This window comes from Arvicola amphibius, chromosome 7 (assembly GCF_903992535.2).
Source record: "Arvicola amphibius chromosome 7, mArvAmp1.2, whole genome shotgun sequence".
In the NCBI taxonomy this organism is placed as follows: Eukaryota; Metazoa; Chordata; class Mammalia; order Rodentia; family Cricetidae; genus Arvicola; species Arvicola amphibius.
The window spans coordinates 91,827,609-91,847,594 of NC_052053.1; the positions used below are offsets into that span (position 1 = coordinate 91,827,609).

At 49.5% G+C, this 19,986-nt stretch overlaps 1 protein-coding gene across 1 annotated transcript in view; it reads right to left on the reverse strand.

Annotated features, from left to right (window-relative positions):
- Positions 1-374: 374 nt before the first annotated feature.
- Tmem63c (transmembrane protein 63C) overlaps positions 375-19,986 on the reverse strand; it is a 68,840-nt gene continuing 49,228 nt past the window's right edge. Inside the window, exons 10-24 of the mRNA XM_038337289.1 lie at positions 19,254-19,327; positions 18,554-18,634; positions 18,316-18,439; positions 17,524-17,657; positions 14,836-14,958; positions 14,286-14,439; positions 12,577-12,683; positions 11,403-11,489; positions 10,842-10,907; positions 7,896-8,058; positions 7,541-7,646; positions 6,978-7,145; positions 4,928-5,037; positions 3,969-4,037; positions 375-1,081 (exon numbers count right to left, since the gene is read on the reverse strand). Of these exons, the coding sequence (XP_038193217.1) occupies positions 887-1,081; positions 3,969-4,037; positions 4,928-5,037; positions 6,978-7,145; positions 7,541-7,646; positions 7,896-8,058; positions 10,842-10,907; positions 11,403-11,489; positions 12,577-12,683; positions 14,286-14,439; positions 14,836-14,958; positions 17,524-17,657; positions 18,316-18,439; positions 18,554-18,634; positions 19,254-19,327 (1,761 nt within the window). The 3' untranslated portion in view covers positions 375-886. The remainder of the gene's footprint in view (positions 1,082-3,968; positions 4,038-4,927; positions 5,038-6,977; positions 7,146-7,540; positions 7,647-7,895; positions 8,059-10,841; positions 10,908-11,402; positions 11,490-12,576; positions 12,684-14,285; positions 14,440-14,835; positions 14,959-17,523; positions 17,658-18,315; positions 18,440-18,553; positions 18,635-19,253; positions 19,328-19,986) is intronic.

The window sequence follows — 19,986 nt, forward strand, 5'->3', positions numbered from 1 at the left end:
GTCACCAACCTTGGCCATGCTGGGGCACAACACTCAAATCCATGGGGCAGAGGATGCTCTTGGTGGCCACCTCTAGGTTTGGGGGATCTTCTCATTTATCCTTGGGACTTAGAGAGGTATGTCTGATTTCCATGACCCGGTTTTGGAAGAAGACCCTGTTTCCTGAACTCTATGCCCCACTCCACACACACACACACACACACACACACACACACACACACACCCTTAAATCAACCAGCAAGGATCAACCATGGTTTCCTTCACCACATGCATGTAGGTCTCCTTTAATGAGCTTGAGTCACTGTCGCAGTAACTACCCTTGTAAGCAGATAGTGGGGCAGAGAAGCAGGGAAGGCCCCCGTCTCTTCCCAGGGTTGTCCTGGTTGCTCCTTGCTCAGGGGGTGAGGTACAGTTTCTAGACACTCTGCAGGGACACCTGTGCTGAGATGGCCACCTGGGCCTCATCCACAAGACCCAGTCCACATACCTTTGCCTGCTCAGACGGCAGTGGAGTGACCATCCTTGATGGGCAGCGGGAGTGGGGGCGCTGAAGCCCCTAGAAGGCCTTCAGTGGGCTCCTCCCTACCTCTTCCCTTATGCATACTTGCATCCCCTGGACTCCAGCAGGAAACACAGCATCCAGTCTCTTGTGTCCTGGGCTTCAGCTACCACTCCCAGAAACATGGCGTATGCTTCCTCCACCCCATCCCGGAGTCCTCAGGAGTCCCAGCATCCCGCCCTTTCCAGCTGGTCGGCAGGCCTGGCTCGTTACATGGCCACAGGATAGCAGCCACCTCCACCAGGAGCTTCTCACAGTCTATGGAAGGGAGCTCCTCCCTGTCTCCTCCTACCAGGCTCTCCCCTGGCCCTCTGACTGGAGGCCTAATCAGTGGCTCTGGCCCTCCAGTTCCAGCCCTTCCTGGAACCCAGCTGAGTCCAGCTCCCTTGCAAAGGCCCTCAGACCGCTCTCTTCTTCTCCCTCTTCTGGCTGGCTGTTCATGGTGCCATAGGTGTGCCGGGCTGGGGAGGAGGCGGGGGTCAGGTTCAACTCCGGCTCCTGTAGCACGGTGGCCACGTACAGCTGCTCGGGACAGAGAGGGGAAGATGAGGCAAGGTCATATTGGGAGCAAGGTCTAGAGTATACCCTCTCTCCTCAAACCCACCCCATCACCTCTGCCCTTCCAAGCCCTGGGCCCTCTCTGCCCCAGTACCCACAGCCTTGATTTCCTCTGCCTTGCTTCTTGTCATTCAGTGAGCTCCTATAGATGAAGCCTGCTCACTACCTTGGAGTGACCAGGGTTAGTTCAGTGGCAGGCTTCCTAACGCCTCATCTACATCCGTTCTACACATTATCTGTCCCCACTCAGGCTGAATCAGGAGATGGCCTCGGGTCCCCCTGGAGAGACCTTCATTTATCAGCTAGTATGCTTTGCTGCACTGTATTCACATGTTGGAAACAGAGTGTTAGCTGCCTCCTGTCATACTGACGGCCGGTGTCAGGAATGCAGGGAAGGGGGCAGATTAGAGACACAGGAAGTGCCAGGGGAAAGGGCAACCTGTCAATGCTTGCAGTGGTTTTCAATCTCCTCCCTACCTTCAAACTAGGTAATTACAGGAGAGAAGGAACCCTTTCCATCCTCCAGTATAAACACCCAGCCCCAGCTGATGAGGGAACAATCCCGTGAAATAGCTAGACACATACATATTGCCAAAGCACACACCACAGGCATTTTGACCATGAAAAAGGAAATGGTAGCTGAACAGTGGGAAAGCCTGGCATCACACCCAGTAATCTGTCTCATCAGCACTAACAGAATAAAGGGGGTGTTACAGGTCTCCAAGGTGAAGGGACTTCTACGAATACATTCTAGCCCCTTCATTGGACGTGAGCCTTTCAAGCCTCCAGCTTTCAGGGAGTGGGGAAGGGAGAGGAACCTGCTGGAAGATATCAGGAAGATAAGTCAGAGAAATCCATTCTGCTCAAGTGGCTTGATCTTCTCCAGTCCCAATCTAGCATAGATACTCAACTGGTTCTGGGTTTGAGCCAGTTATTGAAAAAGATGGGTAATAAGAGCTATTTGAATATGGGTAGGCAAAGAGGTCAAAATGCATCTATGTGGCAACAGACTGATAGTTACACAGGTTATAAAACTGCATGTACAGTATTTAGCAGAAACCCATACAGACATATAGAATTCCACATGTACACAGAAGCATAAGATACTTGGAAGAGATGCACACATCCATAGTTAGCTCAAGAACGTACACCAGCGTCTCAGTGACCATCCCTGGATGGCGGGAATGTCAACTTTTATTTCCTTATCCTTGCTCCTCTTTTTCATTCCCACTGTTGCCTACCATGTTCTTATACCACTGTCGTAAACGTATAGGGTTTTTAAGAGCTTAAGCCAGGCACGTGCCCGTGTAGGCCCTGCTACTCTGGAAGCTGAAGCGGGAGAATCACTCGTCCCTGAAGGTCAAGGCCAGGCGGCCCACATGGAAATCCTGTCTCGAAAAATAAATACATGCATAAATAGTAAAGTTCTATTCATTATGTATTTTTTTAAAGCACAGATTTTCTAGGTATCTGGACTTGGTTTAAACCCTGTCTGGCCACATCCTTGCTCAGCCCACTGGGGTCTAAATTAGTGGATCTTGTGGGGTAGGACTGACCTAACATACATTAGGCCGTGTGTGCAATCTCCCACCCAGTAAAATGGTAAGGATTAATTAAGTTTGGGGGATTAAAATCCCTGATCATGGGAGTTTATTAATCCAGAGAGAAAAGAGCAAGCTTCGAGCTCTTTATATTTCCCCTGCTAACAGCAAGAGCGCTCCTATTGGTCAAAGAAAGTCATCCCTGGTTGGTTGGTTCTTAGTCTCTTCATTGCCTCCCCTCAAAAGACAGTTTGTCATTGGCTGGAAGGTCTGCTTTTTATTTTTTCCTTTCAAGTCAGGCCAACCAGGGTTCTGACACATCTTGTGTCTGTGCGCATGGCCATGTGGGTCTGTCTATGTTGAACTTTGCCAAAACTCTGACACCACTGGAAAAAAAAAGGCCTCTGGGCTTTGTGGGCCCCACCCACAGGTATGTTCTGTATATCCATGTTGAACACTGTCTTCTGTTTTCCTCACAGACTCCAGATCATCTCTTCTGGCTTTTGCCCAGGCTCTTCCTCTTCCTCCAACGCTCTTCCCACACCCTGCTTCACCTGGCAACCTTTCCTCCCATTCCTCCAGTTGCGTGACATGGTCCCTTCTCGGGGAAGCTTCCCCCAAGTGCCCAGGCCTGCTGGCACCCTTCTTCAGTGCTTGTTGGAGATGCCTAACACATATGAAGGAGACTATGCCCAGCGTCATATGTGCACAGATGATTGCATAAACACATGCGGCAGGGATGAGGGTGAGGGCTCCTGCCATCCAGGCAAGCCAAAGGGCATGGGCACCTCTGCCCAGTCCACTGGTCGCAGACTCTGGGTCCAGCCTCGGCTCTTGGCAGGCTGGCGGGCTCATCGGTCGGGTGCTGCCCCTGCCTTACCATTCACTGGGTCCGTCAATAGCTCCCTGCAGCTCTGTCTGCACCGCTCTGGCCAACACCTGTGCCCTGGAGGCAGCCTGGGTCCTGAGGCTGAGCCCCAGCATGCCCCTGCATCTACGCGGTTGAGGAGTCTGAGAGCTGGGCCTCCCTGATCGAGTACGTCATCTCTGGCTCTTTCCTCTCTGGGTGACTTCTATTGACTGTCGAGCCAGAGCTGGATCTTCTCACCCCACTCTTCAGCCAGGGCCACGGAAGCATTTGGACCTGGGCCAAGTCCTGCTGCGTCAGAAGAGGGAGCCCAGGGGTCCCGGCTCCTCCCCAGTACCCAGGGTAGGCACTAAACACTGGTGACCCCCACGTCGTTGGAGCGAGCCACCCTTGTAAGGCCCCACCCTCCTGACTCGTCCCCAGGGTGGAGGCAGGAACTCACAAGGGAGGTGGGTGTGGAGGTCGTGCTGCTTGGCTCCACATCAAACACAGTCTCTGCTTCTTCCTCAGGCTGCAGAGGAGAGAAGGGTTGTGCATCACAGGATGAAGGCTGACCTCGCCCCTTCCTGCCCTCTATCCACACCTGGCCTCTGACTTGCCACCTTGCCCCTCAACCTTTTCTTTCTTTTTGGTTATTCGAGACAGGGTTTCTCCGTGTAGCCCTGGCTGTTCTGGAACTCACTCTGTAGACCAGGCTGACCTCTGCCTCCCCAGCACTGAGATTAGAGGCATGCGCCACCACCTCCCAGACAACTCTTTTTCTCTCTAGAACCCCAGACCAGCAGGCAGGGCAGCAGCTCAGGAAAAACAGGGAAATGACTGAGATGCTAAGATTCCCTTCTGGAATGTTCTGTTCCCAAAGCCATAAAGGGAGAAATAGTCATAGTTGGAGTGGGGTTTCTGCTCTGACTATTCATTGCCTAGAGATTCTCAATCAACCGTACCCAGGTTCCCTACCACCCTCCTTCTCCAGGGTGGTACAGGTGCAAACGGATCTGGTGACATCATAGTATTAGGGCGTGTGTGTGTGTGTGTGTGTGTGTGTGTGTGTGTGTGTTAGAGAAAATGCATTATGGCCCCCTACTCTAGCCTGGTACTCTAGCCAGCAGTAGAGGTGGGTGCTTGTACTATGACTGACGGAGTCCCAGAAACAAACAGAGCAAGAAGCAATGTTTCCAGAAGGCTCCCTCTGCAGGGAGCTGTGCTTCAAATCAGTTTCTACTCTTTCTATACGTCGTTCAGAAAAAATTTCACTGTTATAAGCAACCAGAAACCTTGGTCTAAGGGGAAGCCCCACCCCTCTTGTCCTGTTGTGTTCTGGGTGCCTCAGCCAGGGCATCTCAGAGCTATGTCCTCAGGACTAGAATAATCAGTGGTCTGAAAGGCAAGCTGGCAACTTACCTCATACTCACGGACAACCCGGAGCTTCCCCAGAAAGATCCCAGAGAAGGCGATGATCACGGAGATGATGAGGGAGGACAAGGAGAAGAACGTGATGGTGTGGAGGGTACCTGTCAAGAAGGTGGTCATGGAGCTTAGCGTTGGAACAGGGGTGAAGCAGGGCCACAGGATTGCTTCGCAGATGCCTGGGGCCACCTGCTCCAGAACCTCCACGGGAGCCCTGGGTTAGGGGCAGAGCAACTCCCCGCACAGTGCTCCCTCCAAGAACGGGATCAGGGAGTGTGACATGATAAGGTCATCCTTCTGTTCTATTTGGCCAGTTTAGAATGTGGCTTATTTTGAATCCCGTGGAAAACAGAACTTGGACTCAAATTACCCATACCAGTGTCCATTAAATAAGCCCATCTTGATCTACCAACTACCCATTTCCATGGTTCCTCCAAAGTGCCTTTGAGTTACCCATTCTGCCACTGGCCCAAGTTTCTGACCCTTGTCCCTGCATTCAAACACCATTTACATATTTCATGGGTGAATATTTGATCTCCTTCATGGCCCATAACAGATTTTTAACAAGGTCAGTATGGAAAGTCAATTCTCCAGTCTCGTGACTGCCAAATGAAGCTTACCGGGGCATGGCTCTACAAAAGCAGAAACCGGTAAACAACCTCAATGGCCAGCCACAGAGGGCTAACAAAAGCTGTTGTTCTGAATGCAGCTGGCCAAAGGCTATGTTCAAACAGGCTCTTAATGCATGAAGCCATTCGGAATGTAACGTGTGCATGAAAACTTAAGATTGCAAATTGTAATGTGGATGGTAGCAATTTTATTAATAATAGTAAACTATAAACTAACACACACACACACCTTCATTTTGCTCCCTCCCCTGAGCAAATGCCTAGCTAAAATCTGGGAATAAGAAAAACCAGACTCGGGCTGGAGAGATGGCTCAGAGGTTAAGAGCATTGCCTGCTCTTCCAAAGGTCCTGAGTTCAATTCCCAGCAACCACATGGTGGCTCACAACCATCTGTAATGAGGTCTGGTGCCCTCTTCTGGCCTGTAGGCATACACACAGACAGAATATTGTATACATAATAAATAAATAAATAAATAAATAAATAAATAAATAAATAAATATTTAAAAAAAAAAAAGAAAAACCAGACTCTAGCAGGGCAGTGGTGGTGCACGCCTTTAATCCCAGTACTCGGGAGGCAGAGGCAAGCAGATCTCTGTGAGTTTGAGGCCAGATAAACACTGCTTCAAAAAAACAAACAAAAAAAAGAAAGAAAAGAAAAGAAAGAAAAACCAGACTCTTTGTACTTCTTTTCGTCTGTTTTTGATATTTAGAAAAAGGCATTAATGGGGAAAAAATGCCTTCCAGGAGGCAGGGGCAAACCACACAGGACAGGGAATGGATGTTAACAAACAATATGCCCTGTGAGTGTAATCAAGGGTGTCATTCTGACAGAGAATAAGAAAAATGCACCGCAGTAAGTTGTCAAGGGAGGGAAGGTCAATGGAATTGGGAGCCTAATGCCATGGGTGACCCAGATGGGAGGAAGCTGAGGAGCTCCCAGTCTGTAGTCCCTGGGACTGTCTGTGAAGGTGCCTCTGGGCTCCCCAAGGCAGGAAAAGCATTTTTGCATAGCCAGAGGGTGAGGAAAGGTTAGCCACCACTGCAGAATCTGATTCCCTTCTTGGGTTCTGGGAAGCCCATGAGAGTAGTTATCTTACAAGCTCCCAGAGGAAATATCATGGGACTGGAGTACCAAGAGCTGCTATTCTATTTTCTGTCAAGCGACACGTAAAAGGAAGGAATGTGACATTTCTTATTCGAAGCCAAATCCGCATCATTTGGACTTTGCTTCTGTCTTAAAGTTCTGCCGAGATTAACGCATGCACCATGGCCCAGAGCAGTCACTGGACTTGGCCAAGTCCAACGAGCAATATTCTGCTCACTCTGAACTCTCCTCTTCTACCAGAGATGGTCTTAAGGGACTCACAGGGCCAAGGTCAGGCAGAGGTGGGACCACAGCAGGCTGCTCACCCACCTACTCGCAGGATGGAGAAGAAGAGTATCCAGAAGAGCCCCAAAAGCGGTGCAAAAATGGCCTGGTAGACGGCGGCCATGTGGATCTGCTCGTTCAGTTTGGTGGGCGCGTAGGAGTAGTACATGTTATAGCGGTCTGTGACATGCTTCATGCACAAATACAGCAGCCCTGGGGACCGGAAGACAGAGACACATTCACTGGCTGTTCTAAATAACAGGGCAGATCTGTGCTGTCCTCAGATGCCCATGGATCTGAAAGGCCAGACTCAGGGCTGTTGGGGCGGCAAGAGTCAAGGGTGGGAGACCTACAGGGCTGACTTCTGTGGCCTCTAGAACTGATTCTGCCGGCTTGGCGATGTCATTCATTCATGCATGCATTCAACCAACACCCCTTGTTAGCAGCCATCCAATCAGGTCCATGCCCTAGCCCTAGCCCTGCCACCTCCCTGCCACAGGCTATCCCAGATCTCCTCATGCTCTGGGAGACATCCTGATGCCGTGGAGCTTGGTTCCTCCTCCCGTTTCAGAGTGTGGAGCCCTGGGGGTACCTTGTCGATGACTCACCAAAAGGGACAATTATAGGGCAAGTGATGCTATACGCCATCACCACGCTGAAGACGTTCAGCATCCACGCATATTCTCGCCCAAACTGGAAATCCATGGCCTGGTTCTAAGGCAGAAGGCAGGGGTCACCCTGAGGTTGCCCAGCTCCCTTGTCTTGGATGCTTCTGGGACTCCTCTAGGGAGCTGGCTGGCAGCTCATTCCTAGGGGCAACATTTCTTCCCTCGTTGGAGTCCAAGAAACAGCTACCCATGGTCACAGGCCTTTCATCGTGGGTCCCAGGGCTCCTAGCAAGACCCCTTCTTTTCCCTCCCAGGAGAAGCTGAGGATGGTGCTTGGAGAAGAGCTGGCCCTCACCTTTCTGATGTGGACTCTCTCTGGCTCTGATCTGGAAAAGAAGAGGCGGGTACAATACGTGCAGAGTGACCCCAAGCGCATCAGCTCCATGCCTGTGCCGAGCAGAGCAGCCGTGATCACGTAGTTGACAAAGAATGCACCATTGTCTGGGAGGAACACGCACCTGGGCAGCAGGGAAGGTGGGAGGCAGTGGAAGGGTGGGATAAGGGACGAGATGTTGGGGGAGGAAAAGAGAGAGACAGCAGACAGAGTGGAGGACACAGAGAAGAATAAAGATCCATAAACAGCCATTATAAATGACGATATTTTTATCAACAACAAGCCGCACAGATGACGGTAGTCTGTAAGGCCCCAGCCCCAGTGAGGGGGTCGGCATTTTCTTCTGTGCAGGGGCAGTTCTCATGCACACACATGAATAGAAAGCCCTAGATACCCGGAACCCAAAACCATAAAGAGAGAAATGATCATAGTTGGAGTGGGGTTTCTGCTCTGACTATTCGTTGTCTAGGGATTCTCAATCAACCGTACCCAGGTTCCCTACCACCCTCCTTCTCCAGGGTGGTACAGGTGCAAACGGATCTGGTGACATCATAGTATTCAAGCAGCCCTTCTGAGCAAACAAATGGATGGACTACATAAAATAAATTTAGAATGGACCTGTTAGGTATTTGACTTCCTAAAAGACTCTGGATTCTGAAGCTATATGACCTTGGAGGAGGAAAGATGACATCTTTTAAAATTTTTTCAAGATAGGTTTTCTCTGTGTTAACATTCTTAAACTAGCTTTGTATACCAGACTGGCCTCGAACTCACAGACATCCATCTGCCTCTGCCTCCTGAGTGCTGGGACTAAAGGCGTGTGCCACCAAACCTGGCTTAAATTATTTTTAAAGATTTGTTTTTATTATTTTTAGTTATGTATCTGTGTATGGGTATGTGCACGAGTACGGGTGCTCGCAGATGCCAGAGGCATTGGGTCCCCCTGGAGCTGGGGTTACAGGAGCTTGTGAGCCTCCTGGGATGGATGCGAACAACCAAACTCAGGTCCTCTGCAAGAATGATACATGATCTTAACAGCTGAGCTGTCTCTTCAGCTCTGAGATGACAACTTTAGTTTCACAGATCACTAATTGAAAGTAGCCATTTCTTTTCATGAAGCACATTAGCAACAAACCACAGGAACATTAGTCATTGTTGTCTTTAGTGCACGAAGCACATGGGTTGCAATGAACACAGTTGGGTTGAAATAGAGAGTCAAAGTATTTTTAAAGGCCGGGAAGAGAGCTCATCAGTGGAGTGTTTTCTGAGCAAGCACAAACATCCAAGTTTACTATCTAGCAATACAAAACAAACAAAAACACACAGGTGTGGGACGTGATTTGGAATCCCAGCTCTCTGGCCAGTTGACCCAATCAGCAACCTCCAGGTTCTAGTGAGAGGCTCTGCCAGGACAAAAAAAAAAAAACTTGACAGATCCAGGGTAAAATGACATTCAAGGTTGACTCTGGCCTTCACATGCGTGCACATGCACACACGCACCCCTCCCCCCACATACATACACACACTTTTTTAAAAAGGGAGGCTTAAGCAGGCCTGGCTTATCTCAGTATCTCCACCTACACAATCATGTGAATGTTCTTGAGGAGACAACTGTGAACCCCTGGCCACATTTCCAAACTCCTTCAAAAGCTATCTAAAGGGTTGACGCTAGCTCAGAGGCAGAACATTTGCCTAGCAAGCCTAAGACCCTAGGTGTGATTCCCATAGGAAGCTGAGGCAGGAGAATCTTGAGTTGAGTAGAATCCAACCCTGCTGAGCATCTAGAAAATAGTACTACTGGTATTTACTCTTCACAGAATTGGAGTTGACTCACAAGCTTGGCTTTATTATAAGTGACGTGTATTAAAGATATCCTCCTAGCCAAAGACAAACCCATTCACCTTTGAAAGGATAACTTCCTATGGTTGCAATGCCAATTTAACTGTAGAAAACTTGGAGGATGCCATCCTTGAGCAAGCTGTGGAAAGGCGAAGGTCATTTGCACTGTGTCTTTGAAAACTAGGGCTTTCAAATGCTGTGACCATGAAAAAAAAATCCACAAAAGGCCAGGCTTTCAACATAATGCACATGCTGTCATGGGTCTCCCCCAATTCTAACGCTCTTATCCCAGAGAGTCATCAGCCTTCACGCTAATATCTGTAAAATAAACAAAAAATGTACCTTTACACTGCTTCTATTTAAAATGTAAATAGTATCTTACTGGTGGGCTAATGAAGACAGCCACAAAACTAAAATATTTTGATGACTGCATATATCTTATTTTACTTTATATTGAAACGGTGGGTGTGTGTTTGCTTGAGTGCAGGTTTGTGCAGGAAAGTGCTCAGGGAGGCCAGAAAGGGCCATTGGACTCCCTGGAGTTGGGGTTACAGGCTGTTTGGAGCCACCTTGTATGTGCTGGGAACTGAACTCTCGTCCTCTCCCAGAACAGTATACGCTCTTAACCACTGAGCAATCTCCCTTGCCTCTGATAACAGTGCAATCTGTGTATTTTACACACTTACATATACCACTCAGAGTCAGTGACAACTGGAGATGACCTGATCAGCTTTGGGGTTCCTGAGTCTTATATTTATTTTATTTATTCATGCAAAATTATGCACTTTATTTATGCAAAATGTGATCAGTGAGGAACACAATATGAAGAAGACACATGGGATCCCCATTGTGGTAACTTGTGGTGAAACTTCCATGATTTCAAGAAGTCCTTGGGCTTTCCCAGATTGCCAAAGGGGACCACAACACAGGCCAGCCTTCTGGGAATGCTTCCACATGCATCTGTCTACTCCTGGGTACCAGTGATGCAGGGATGAATGAGAGATGGGCGCACACATCCACCCCAGAGCAGACACACAGCAAATTCCGGGTACACCCAAGAATACTCACTGAAACCTGATGGTCGCATGTTCAAGATAGTAGATGTCAAAGAGCCAGCGCAAAAACACATCCAAACTAGAAGGAAGAAGAGAACTGGGTCTTCAGTCACAGCGCGCATGTCCTGGCCTGACTTCCTACTTTCTGTTCTCCCTCGCTGGCCAGTCATCCTGCCCTCTTCCTTCCATCAGGTCATCTGAGTCACTTGCTGATGATCCTCTAGTTCAAGGCCACTTTCTGTAATAGATCTTTGCCAACCATCTCTCTTCAAGTGCGCTCTTTCCTATCTCTCTCTTTCTCTCTCCTCAACTTCCCATTTATGTTGGCCACATTTCCCCCCTCTGGCTGTCGGTCCTCTGACAGGGATAACCTTGTCTTCGGAGCTGAGGTAGAGTTCAGGGCTGACACTTTACAGTTTGCCTGATACCTGTCTCCAGCTATGCCTGTGACAGGCATGGGACTGTCATTTGAGGAGACTTGCAGCAACCATGGGAGGCCTACAGTATCTGAAATGGGTTTCCCCTCTAGACTGGGCCTGGCTGAGACAGGGGAGGATAACCTCAAGTGAGGTACCTGGTCAGCCCCATGGAGGGCAGAATGACCACCATAAACACCAGGAAGATGTAGCATTTGTGCACGATGATGATATTCTGACTTGACCTACAAGGACACGAAGAGAAACACTTATCATTATGTAAGACAGAATAATCATCGAAGAGCTGAGCTGAACATGGTGGTGCATGTCTTTACCCTAGCACTGGGAATCAGAGGCTGGAAGGTCTCACAGAGTTCAAAGCCAGCCTGGTCTATCTACAGCGCAAGTTCCAGGACAGCCAGGGCTATCTACATAGACAGACCCTGTCTCAACAAAACAAAGCAGATAAAGAATCAAAGATCTAACCACATAAGACAGTGAGCAGAAGAGGGAGGGGCAAACAGCTAACTGGACCGGGAAATTGCTCTATGGTCCAGCCCAATGGCCTCTTCACAGAGTACTGTGAACTGTGCTGTTGTCTGGGAACAGCAGGAACGAACAGTATGATCAACTAGTAATGTCTGTCCTCAGCACAGGAAGGAAACAAAAAAAAAATGCCATATATTTGACATGTATGGTACCAATGCTATTCAAATCTCTGGAGAATTTATGAGCCTTGTCCTTAACTATAGGTACAGGCCAGTAAGGATTTCTAACAGTAACCCACGGCTTACCACCTGATAGAGTGGCAGGACTTTGGGATGTAGAAAATCACTTTTGAGATCCATTGCAGACATTGGGCCAAAGATAGACCCTTTACTCAGCATATGGCTAATATAATCTACCCAGTTACCTACCACCATAGAGGCATTAGCATTAATAAATAGAAAAATCTCTTGAATTTGGAAACATTGGTTCTGTAGGAGCCAACTACGTGCAACATTGTTGCAGAGGCTCTACAGATGAACCTTCAGAATGCCCTGCACTCCTGCCTACAGCTCTGTCCCCTCCATGTAGGTTGTGGGCAGAGAGGACAGCCTCAGCAGGGCTTGGCTTGGGCCTCACTCCCCTTAGACCCTTCATCGATATATCCAAGGCCAGCAGCCAGGAGAAAACTCAGGACCTCTGGTCTTTTGAGATCAAATATCAGAATCATCACTTGTCAGTCTTCACCCTTAGGCTAGCTAGAAGGCCCAAGTGCCAGGCAGATAGGAAAGGGGCAGAGGACAGGGGCAAGAGCCATGTGGGGAAGGAGAGGAAGTCCCAGCTCACCTGGTCCAGTGGGCTTCTAGGAAGGCAGAGAAGTAGACCATCAGAGGCATTATCACCGTGAAGGCCCAGAGCATGACAGAAGGGAAGAACTGGGTCACGACAGGGCTCTAGAGGGGAAGGAAGCAAGGGAGGGCAGGAGAGGCATCAGCACAAAAAGCCCTTTTCTCCTGAAGGCTGTCCTGACCTATGCCCCTAGCCATGCCTCTCCACCTTCCGCCCCTTCAGGAATAAGCTTGCTTTCCCTGAGGCTACAGAATAGGTCTGTCTGTCTGTCTGTCTATCTGTCTGTCTGTCTGTCTGTCTGTCTCTGTCTCTCTCTCTCTCTCTTTCTCCCCCCTCTCTCCCTCCCTCCCTCCCTCCCTCCCTCCCTCCCTTCCATTTTTTCTCTTCCTTCCTTCCTTCCTTCCTTCCTTCCTTCCTTCCTTTCTTTTTTCCTTTGGTTTTTTTTTTTTTTTGGTTATTGTTTTTCTTTTTCTTCCTTCCTTCCTTTCTTTCTTTTTTTTTTGAAATAGAGTTTCTCTGTGTCGCTATGAAGCCTGTCCTTGAACTTGTTCTGTAGACCAGGTTGGCCTTGAACTCACAGAGACGCGCCTGTCTCTGACTCCCGAGTGCCTTCCTAGCCAGAAGTTCACCTAGGTGGAGGAGGCAGAGGCTCACACCTCAAGATCAAGTTAAGTCCACAAGGGGCTTCTATGCCCGGGAAAGGCAGCCTAAGGTTTCTTTAGAGACTTTACCCTACAGCTAGGGCCAGCGTTGTGACTCATGTTTCATGACTCAGGGATAACATTGCATGAACTGATGTGTGAATGTGGAGGCAACATGGGAAAGGCCGGGAAGGAGTGACGCCTAGGAGAGCAGGCATATGGCCTGGGTCTCTTACAGATTTGAGACAGACGCAAAAGCGGTATGGCCATACATGTGTGTACATGTGTGTGTGCATTGTATGTGCATATGTGTGTGTCTGTATATGTCTGTGTATTTGTGTGCATGCGAGTGTTTATACATGTGTCTCTGTGTTTGTGTGCATATGTGTGTCTCTGCATATGTCTGTGTATGTATGTGTATGTACATGTATGCATGGTGTCAGGGGAGTGGACATATCTCATTGAGAAGACAGAAGGGATGTTATAGGTGGAGAAGCTTTCTGGCTTATCAGAGCAGCATGGAGGGCGCAGGATTTGAAGAACTGGGCCAGTGTTCCCTGATGCTGCCTTCTAAGCGGAAAGCATCCTCTAACCTGAGGAAGGGCTCTGATGGGTCCAAGGATACAGGCACTAGAAGGGGAAAGAAGCAGATGTAATGCTGAAGGTCCTGCTTTCCTTCCAAAGGCTGTGTTGGGGTTCATCTTACTCTTTCTTGCCCTCCACTCTTACTAGGAGCCAAGGAAGCCTGGTGAGAACAGAGCTGCTACTGCCTGCAGTACCCTCCAGCCCCCTAACTAGCTTAGAATGACCCCATCTATCAGGGCCCTCCAAGCCTGAATTCACTGGACCACCCACCCTCTGACTCACCCCAAGACTGACCTACAGCTCCTCTTCTCGCCCTTTCCTCTCCAGCCTGTCTCTGAGAGGGGCAGTGGCCCGCGTCCATCCTACTTAGAACTCAGGACACTTCAGTCTGCCTGTGACACCACCCAGCCTCCACGTGCTGTTGCTGTGAAATTCTAAAACCCAGTCCCAGTCCAGGCCTGGCCTGAGCAGAGAAGGCACCTGCAAATTCTCGATGGGGCGGGTGACGTTGTACATGTCAATGGTGTTGATGATGATGGCGGGAGTGGTGAGGAAGAAGAAGAGGAAGAAGAGGAAGGTGTTGATTGCGATAAAGCGAGTCCACCAATTGAAGCGGCGGATGGACAGGTGTTTCCTGAGAAAGGGGTGGGGGGAGAAGAGGGGCACATTTAGATCGAGAGAGATTACACAGAGGGAGAGAGGGGGGCAGGGGAGAGAAAGCAATACTTTTTTCTATATGCCAGCTATGGGCCTGGTCCTATGTGCAGGGGCCGCTGGGATTTCTCCTTAGGGACCCCATTTGCAAAGGCCCAGACTACGGCTCAAAGGCTACTACAGGGAGAACTTTCCCCAAGGTTGGTTCCTTCCATGCATACGGTAAAGGTAGGGTGTGTGGTGCTCAGGAAATCACATGGCAGAGTCCAGAGGGAGCTAGGTTTGGACAGTTCTGAGTCTAGTCCCCATACACTCTTTGTTGGGCAATAAAGGCCCCTTCCTGTAGCCTTTAATCTCAGAGACAGAGGAAGCTTACCAGATGATGTCTTTGGGGTGAGGGGCATGAGCGACCCTCCAGTGGTAGTTTTTAACAATGGTCGTTACTGAGGACTGCTTGGGATGCACACCACAGCAGATGTACTTGTAATCCTCACGGATGCTGCAGAGATGGAACAAAGAGGAGACATAGTTCTGGGGTAGGAGAAGGAACGCTTCAGAGAACCATATACCAGGGTCCTAGAGCCACCATGACAGCCCCACCAATAGGGTTACTCCACTTCTTGGGGATTCTCAAAGCCTTTGTCTCCCAGGACCTTAGAAAGAGACAGTTCCTAAAACACAGTAGTTGGGGGAGAGGGGTATTGAAGGTGTCTAGACTAGCCAGGAAGAGGAGCAGGCCCCAGGGTCCCCAGCTATTGCCCTCCCTTAGAAGCAGTAACGATATACAGATGAGCTCATCCTTTGGGGTTATAGGAAGGGGCTAGCATCATCGCAGGTCAGCACCAGTAACCCCAGGTTCCAGAGTTCTTCTTGTGGCCCTGAATCTACACTTGCTGGTGAGGAGCAGAACCTCAACTGCCCAGATTCCTCAACTGAGATGCAATTGGAAAGCGTACACACTGGTGCTAGAGCCCAGTCTTTGACCTTCTGACGCACTCTGTGGTGATGAAGGCTCAGATCTCTGCCAACAGGTGATGTTTTAAGAAATGAACAATCTTATATAAAAATGTACTACTTTTTACAAAACACAAACACACATACACACAGATAACAACAGCAACAACAACAACAACAGCAACAATAACATGGTATCTATATGTCCCTTGCCAGCTCACTGGGGAGTGAACAGAGCAGAAATCAGTAACCAAACTGGGCATAGAAGAAGTGTGAGGGGCTGGGTGTGGTGGTATCTTTTATTCCATCACTCAGGAGGCAGAGATAGGCAGATCCCTGAGTTTGAGGCCAGCCTGGTCAACAGAGGGAGTTCCAGGCCAGCCAGGACAACATGGGGAACCTTTATCTCAAAGGACTAAAATGACAAAAAAAAGAAAAAGTAAAAGAAAGAAGGGAAGGGAAGAAGGGAGGAGAAGGTAGATGAAGAGGAGGAGAAGAAATTGTTGTTGTTTTCTGTGGGATAATTCTCTTGTACAATGTAAAGCTTTGTCACCCATATTGGTTTAATAAAACAATTATTGGCCAGTAGTCAGGCAGGAAGTATAGGTGGGGCAGCCAGACTAGGAGAATTCTGGGAAGAGAAAAGGCAGAGATACAGTAGCAAGCTAGATGCAGAGGAAGCAAAACAAGAATGCCTTACTGAGAAAAGGTACCAAGCCACATGGCTAAAAATAGATAAGAATTATGGGTTAATTTAAGTTGCAAGAGCTAGTTAGTAATAAGCCTGAGCAATAGGTCAAACAGTTTATAATTAATATAAGCCTCTATGTGTTTATTTGGGATTGAATGGCTGTGGGACTGGGCAGGATAGAAACTTCCATCTACAGTTGGTTTTTGAGGGGATGGAGAGATGGCCTAATGATTAAGAACACTGGCTGCTCTTCCTGAGCACTCATATTCAATTCCCAGCACCCACATGGCTGCTCACAACCCTCTGTAACTCCAGTCCCAGGTTTGATGTCATCTGCTGGCCTCCTTGAGTACCAGGCATGCAACTGGTGCACAGAAATTCATTCAGGCTAAACATCCATAAACAAAATAAAATGCAGTCTTTTTAAAAAAGAAGTCTGAGAATTCAAGTGACTTGGAAAATTATAGACTTTTGTCTGTGACTAAAATCTAGGCTGTCTGCCCCTTTTTAGGGTTGGGTGGAAGAACAAACTTTATATAGTACCCAGGCATTATAAGGTTCCCTCCAGGGAAAGGAGGGCCCCACAATCCTTTTGAGACCAGTTCTGGAGTTCCCATACATTTAGTTTAGTACTAAAAATCCTTCTAGAACATTCTAAATTGAATGGAATTAATTCCTTGTTGAGATAGAATTATTAAAGGTCTGGACAGAAGAAAGAGTGAGCCTTCTGGGCAAGCCTACAGCAGAAAGGAAAAAAGGTTGCTGGGCGGTGGTGATGCACACCTTTAACCCCAGCTCTTGGGAGGCAGAGGCAGGCAGATCTCTGTGAGTTCAAAGCCAGCCTGGTCTACAGAGAGAGTTCCAGGAAGGCTTCAAAGCTACAGAGAAACCCTCCTTAAAAAAAAAAACAAAAAGAGAAAGAGGAATAAGATGAAGGAGGAGGAGACAGAGAAGAGGAGGAGGTGGAGGAGAAGAAGAGGAGGAGAAAGGTCAAAATGGGTCTTGAAAGGCCAATGGTATCTTGACTTTCTGACTGGTGGTAGGAGGGGGTGATGTGTGTGGAATGGGGGGAAGTGGCTATCATTCTTGTCTAGACAGCACAGCCTGTGCTGATGGTGAATGGCATTCTCGGAGAACAGTTGAGGCCCACCAGAGAGATGGTATAGCCATGCTAGGGACAGCAACATGGCAGCTCCCAGAAAAGAGCAGAGCGAGCAGCCAGGGGCAGACACTGCATCTGGAGAGAGTCTTGACCCCCTTTCCCTTAAGCTGGGTGGGGATAAGAGAGTAGGGTCTGAGAAGCAGAGCCCATGAAGTTGAGGAAGGCTCAGAGCTGCCTGGGATTCCTGCCTCTTGTGTTGTCTAGGCTATCTGAGTTTGAACTCTGGTCATCTGAGGCTCATGACATTCAGCACCCACCGCCTCACGGTCTTGGCATCCTGGAAGGTGACAAAGATCAAGTCAAGTCGCTTCATCCGGACACGATTGAGCTCTGCATTGAACTCGTCGGTCAGCTGTTCCTCCAGCTCGCTGTAGTACTGCTCCGCATCTACCTGGGGCAAGAAGAGGCCCTCAGAGCTGGAGTGATCAGGACCAAGGGGCCTGGTTCAGCCCCAAGGTTCTCTCATACAGCAGCCCTTCGCCCCTGGAACAGCAACATGCTGACTCTCCAATCCACCCCCTGCCCTTAGATCTGGGGAGACACTGAGACACAGTGTGGTTAGTGGAGGATGCTCTGGACCCGAGTGAACCTCAGAAAGACAAGAGAATACGCAGTGTCTCAGAGGCTGGGCGTTCTTCCTCTGGTCTGACTGAAACAGAAGTCCAAGTGCCTAGACCCGTCTACCCATAGTGGTCAGGGGACAAGGCAGATTCTGTTTCTTCAACAGTTTCTGCCCTCATGGCTTTGGAAGCCTGATGCTTGGTCACCTACTGCAGGCTGCCATGTTTCCTCTGGTCTATCTGTCTAGGACCAGAAGGCAGATAAGAGCAAAGCCTTCATGGTTGCCCTAGAAGGGAACCCAAGGAAGGATTGAGCTACTCTTTATATCAGCAAGGATAGAGAGTTTAAGTGAGAGGGAGTGGGGAGCCAGGTTCTGGACCACTAGGCTAGACCTGAATGGGCCCTGGAGATGAGGACTTAGGCGAGGGACCAGTCTGGAGCCCTGCACTCTACCCATTCCCTGATGGTCTCAATAGCCCGTCAGTTACCTCCTTGAAGCAGGTCCAGCACTTGCAGAAACACAGACGGGAGCATGGGTGAATCTTGATCATCACCTTCCCAGTCTTCTTAGCCTTGGCCGTGTAGTACAGCCTGCCCCGCATGGCATGGCGCCTGGCATTGGTGGGCAGTGGAGGGAACATCTTCTGGTCAGTGATCAACAGAGAAAGCACTATCCTGTTCTTGCACCCCCGCCCCAAATGCCAGCAGGCTCCTTGGTGATCTCACCTTTGATCGTCCAGGTCAATCAGGTTCCTGACATCATAGCAGAAATGGACTCTGGTCACCACGCACCCAGGATAGGCCTCACTGCAGTCACAAACACAGAGGCTGAAGCAGCCTGTGCGGCTGGGCTGAGTAACCTCACTCCCTAGTTAGTGTCACGGCCCATGGGGATGGGAGGCTCTACTGCCAGGGCTCCTGTCTCGGAATGACATCCATCCTTGCCCCTAAGGCTGAGCTGTCTTTGATGTTTAGACCCTAGTCATCTGGGACTCGACGGCACCTTTATGGATTCAAAACAGGGTGTGGACATGCTCCAAACACCAGGAGGCTAAGAAGGAGCTACTTTTGAGAGAGGAGCAGCATCTCTGGGTCTAGGGTCTTGAGGACACCCCCAAAACGTCTGGAGACACTACCTGAGACAGTTGGGAAGTCGGGTCTCCCTGGGCTGAGTAGCTGAAGCCACACGAAATAGTTAAATGGCCCTTTGGCCTCACCGATATCATACAAGGGCCTCTAGAAGTCTGCTGCTGCAGCCTTGGTGGCCCTCTCCTTTCTGAAAAGGTGATTCTGAGCTGAGTCCCGAGAGGACCACCACCGGGGAAGTCTCCAGCCCCAGCATTCTGTGCTAACTCACATTCCTATGAGAACCCATAGGAGATACTGGGAAGAGATGGTACTCGACACAGCCCATGCTCCCACTTACTGGAAGTGTTTGCTGATGACCTCTGGATCCTGGATTTCAGTGGGGACGTAGGTGATCATCAGTGTCCTCGTGATCTGGGGTCAGGGGAGAAAAGGCTGTGCTTCCGCAAGAATGCTACATATATGGGTCCTTAGTGACCCGGAGATCCAGGAGAGTGAGCCTTCTGCTCCCACCAGGCTGCCTGTTTCCTAGAGACCCCTTGCTAAGCAAGCTGCTGGCCAGCATCCTGTAGCCCCCAGATCTCAAGTCAGGCCTTGGTTAGTCTCTGTGCTCCAGCTGGGGACCCCTGCCAGAAAGCTGAGGTCAGGAAGGGAGAACTAGAGCCAAGGTGAAGGACCACATCTCCCCTAGAAAAGGTCATTTGTGCACACTTGCAGCAACCCCAGCCTCCGTCCCTGGCTGGCTGAGTGCATGGGATAGCTTGGGGCATAGGGATCTATACTTTGGGGTAAGTTTAAGTCAATCTGTCATAGAACAGGTAGGCTCAAAGGAGAAGAGCCCCCTCTACTGGATGAAGAAGGATGAAGCCTTGGTGGCTCATTCCCATGGCTACTCCTCCCCACAGAGCACAGATAACCCAGTAGCCATACCCTTTTCAGGGTCCTGGCCTAAGCAGCTGCCCACCTGTGGCTCCTCAGCACCGAGCTCTGCACAGAAGAGGCTGTGGCCAACCTCAACCCTGAGTTTGCCTGAGTAGTCTTTTCTTGGCCTTGAACGTATGTCTAAGTCAAGA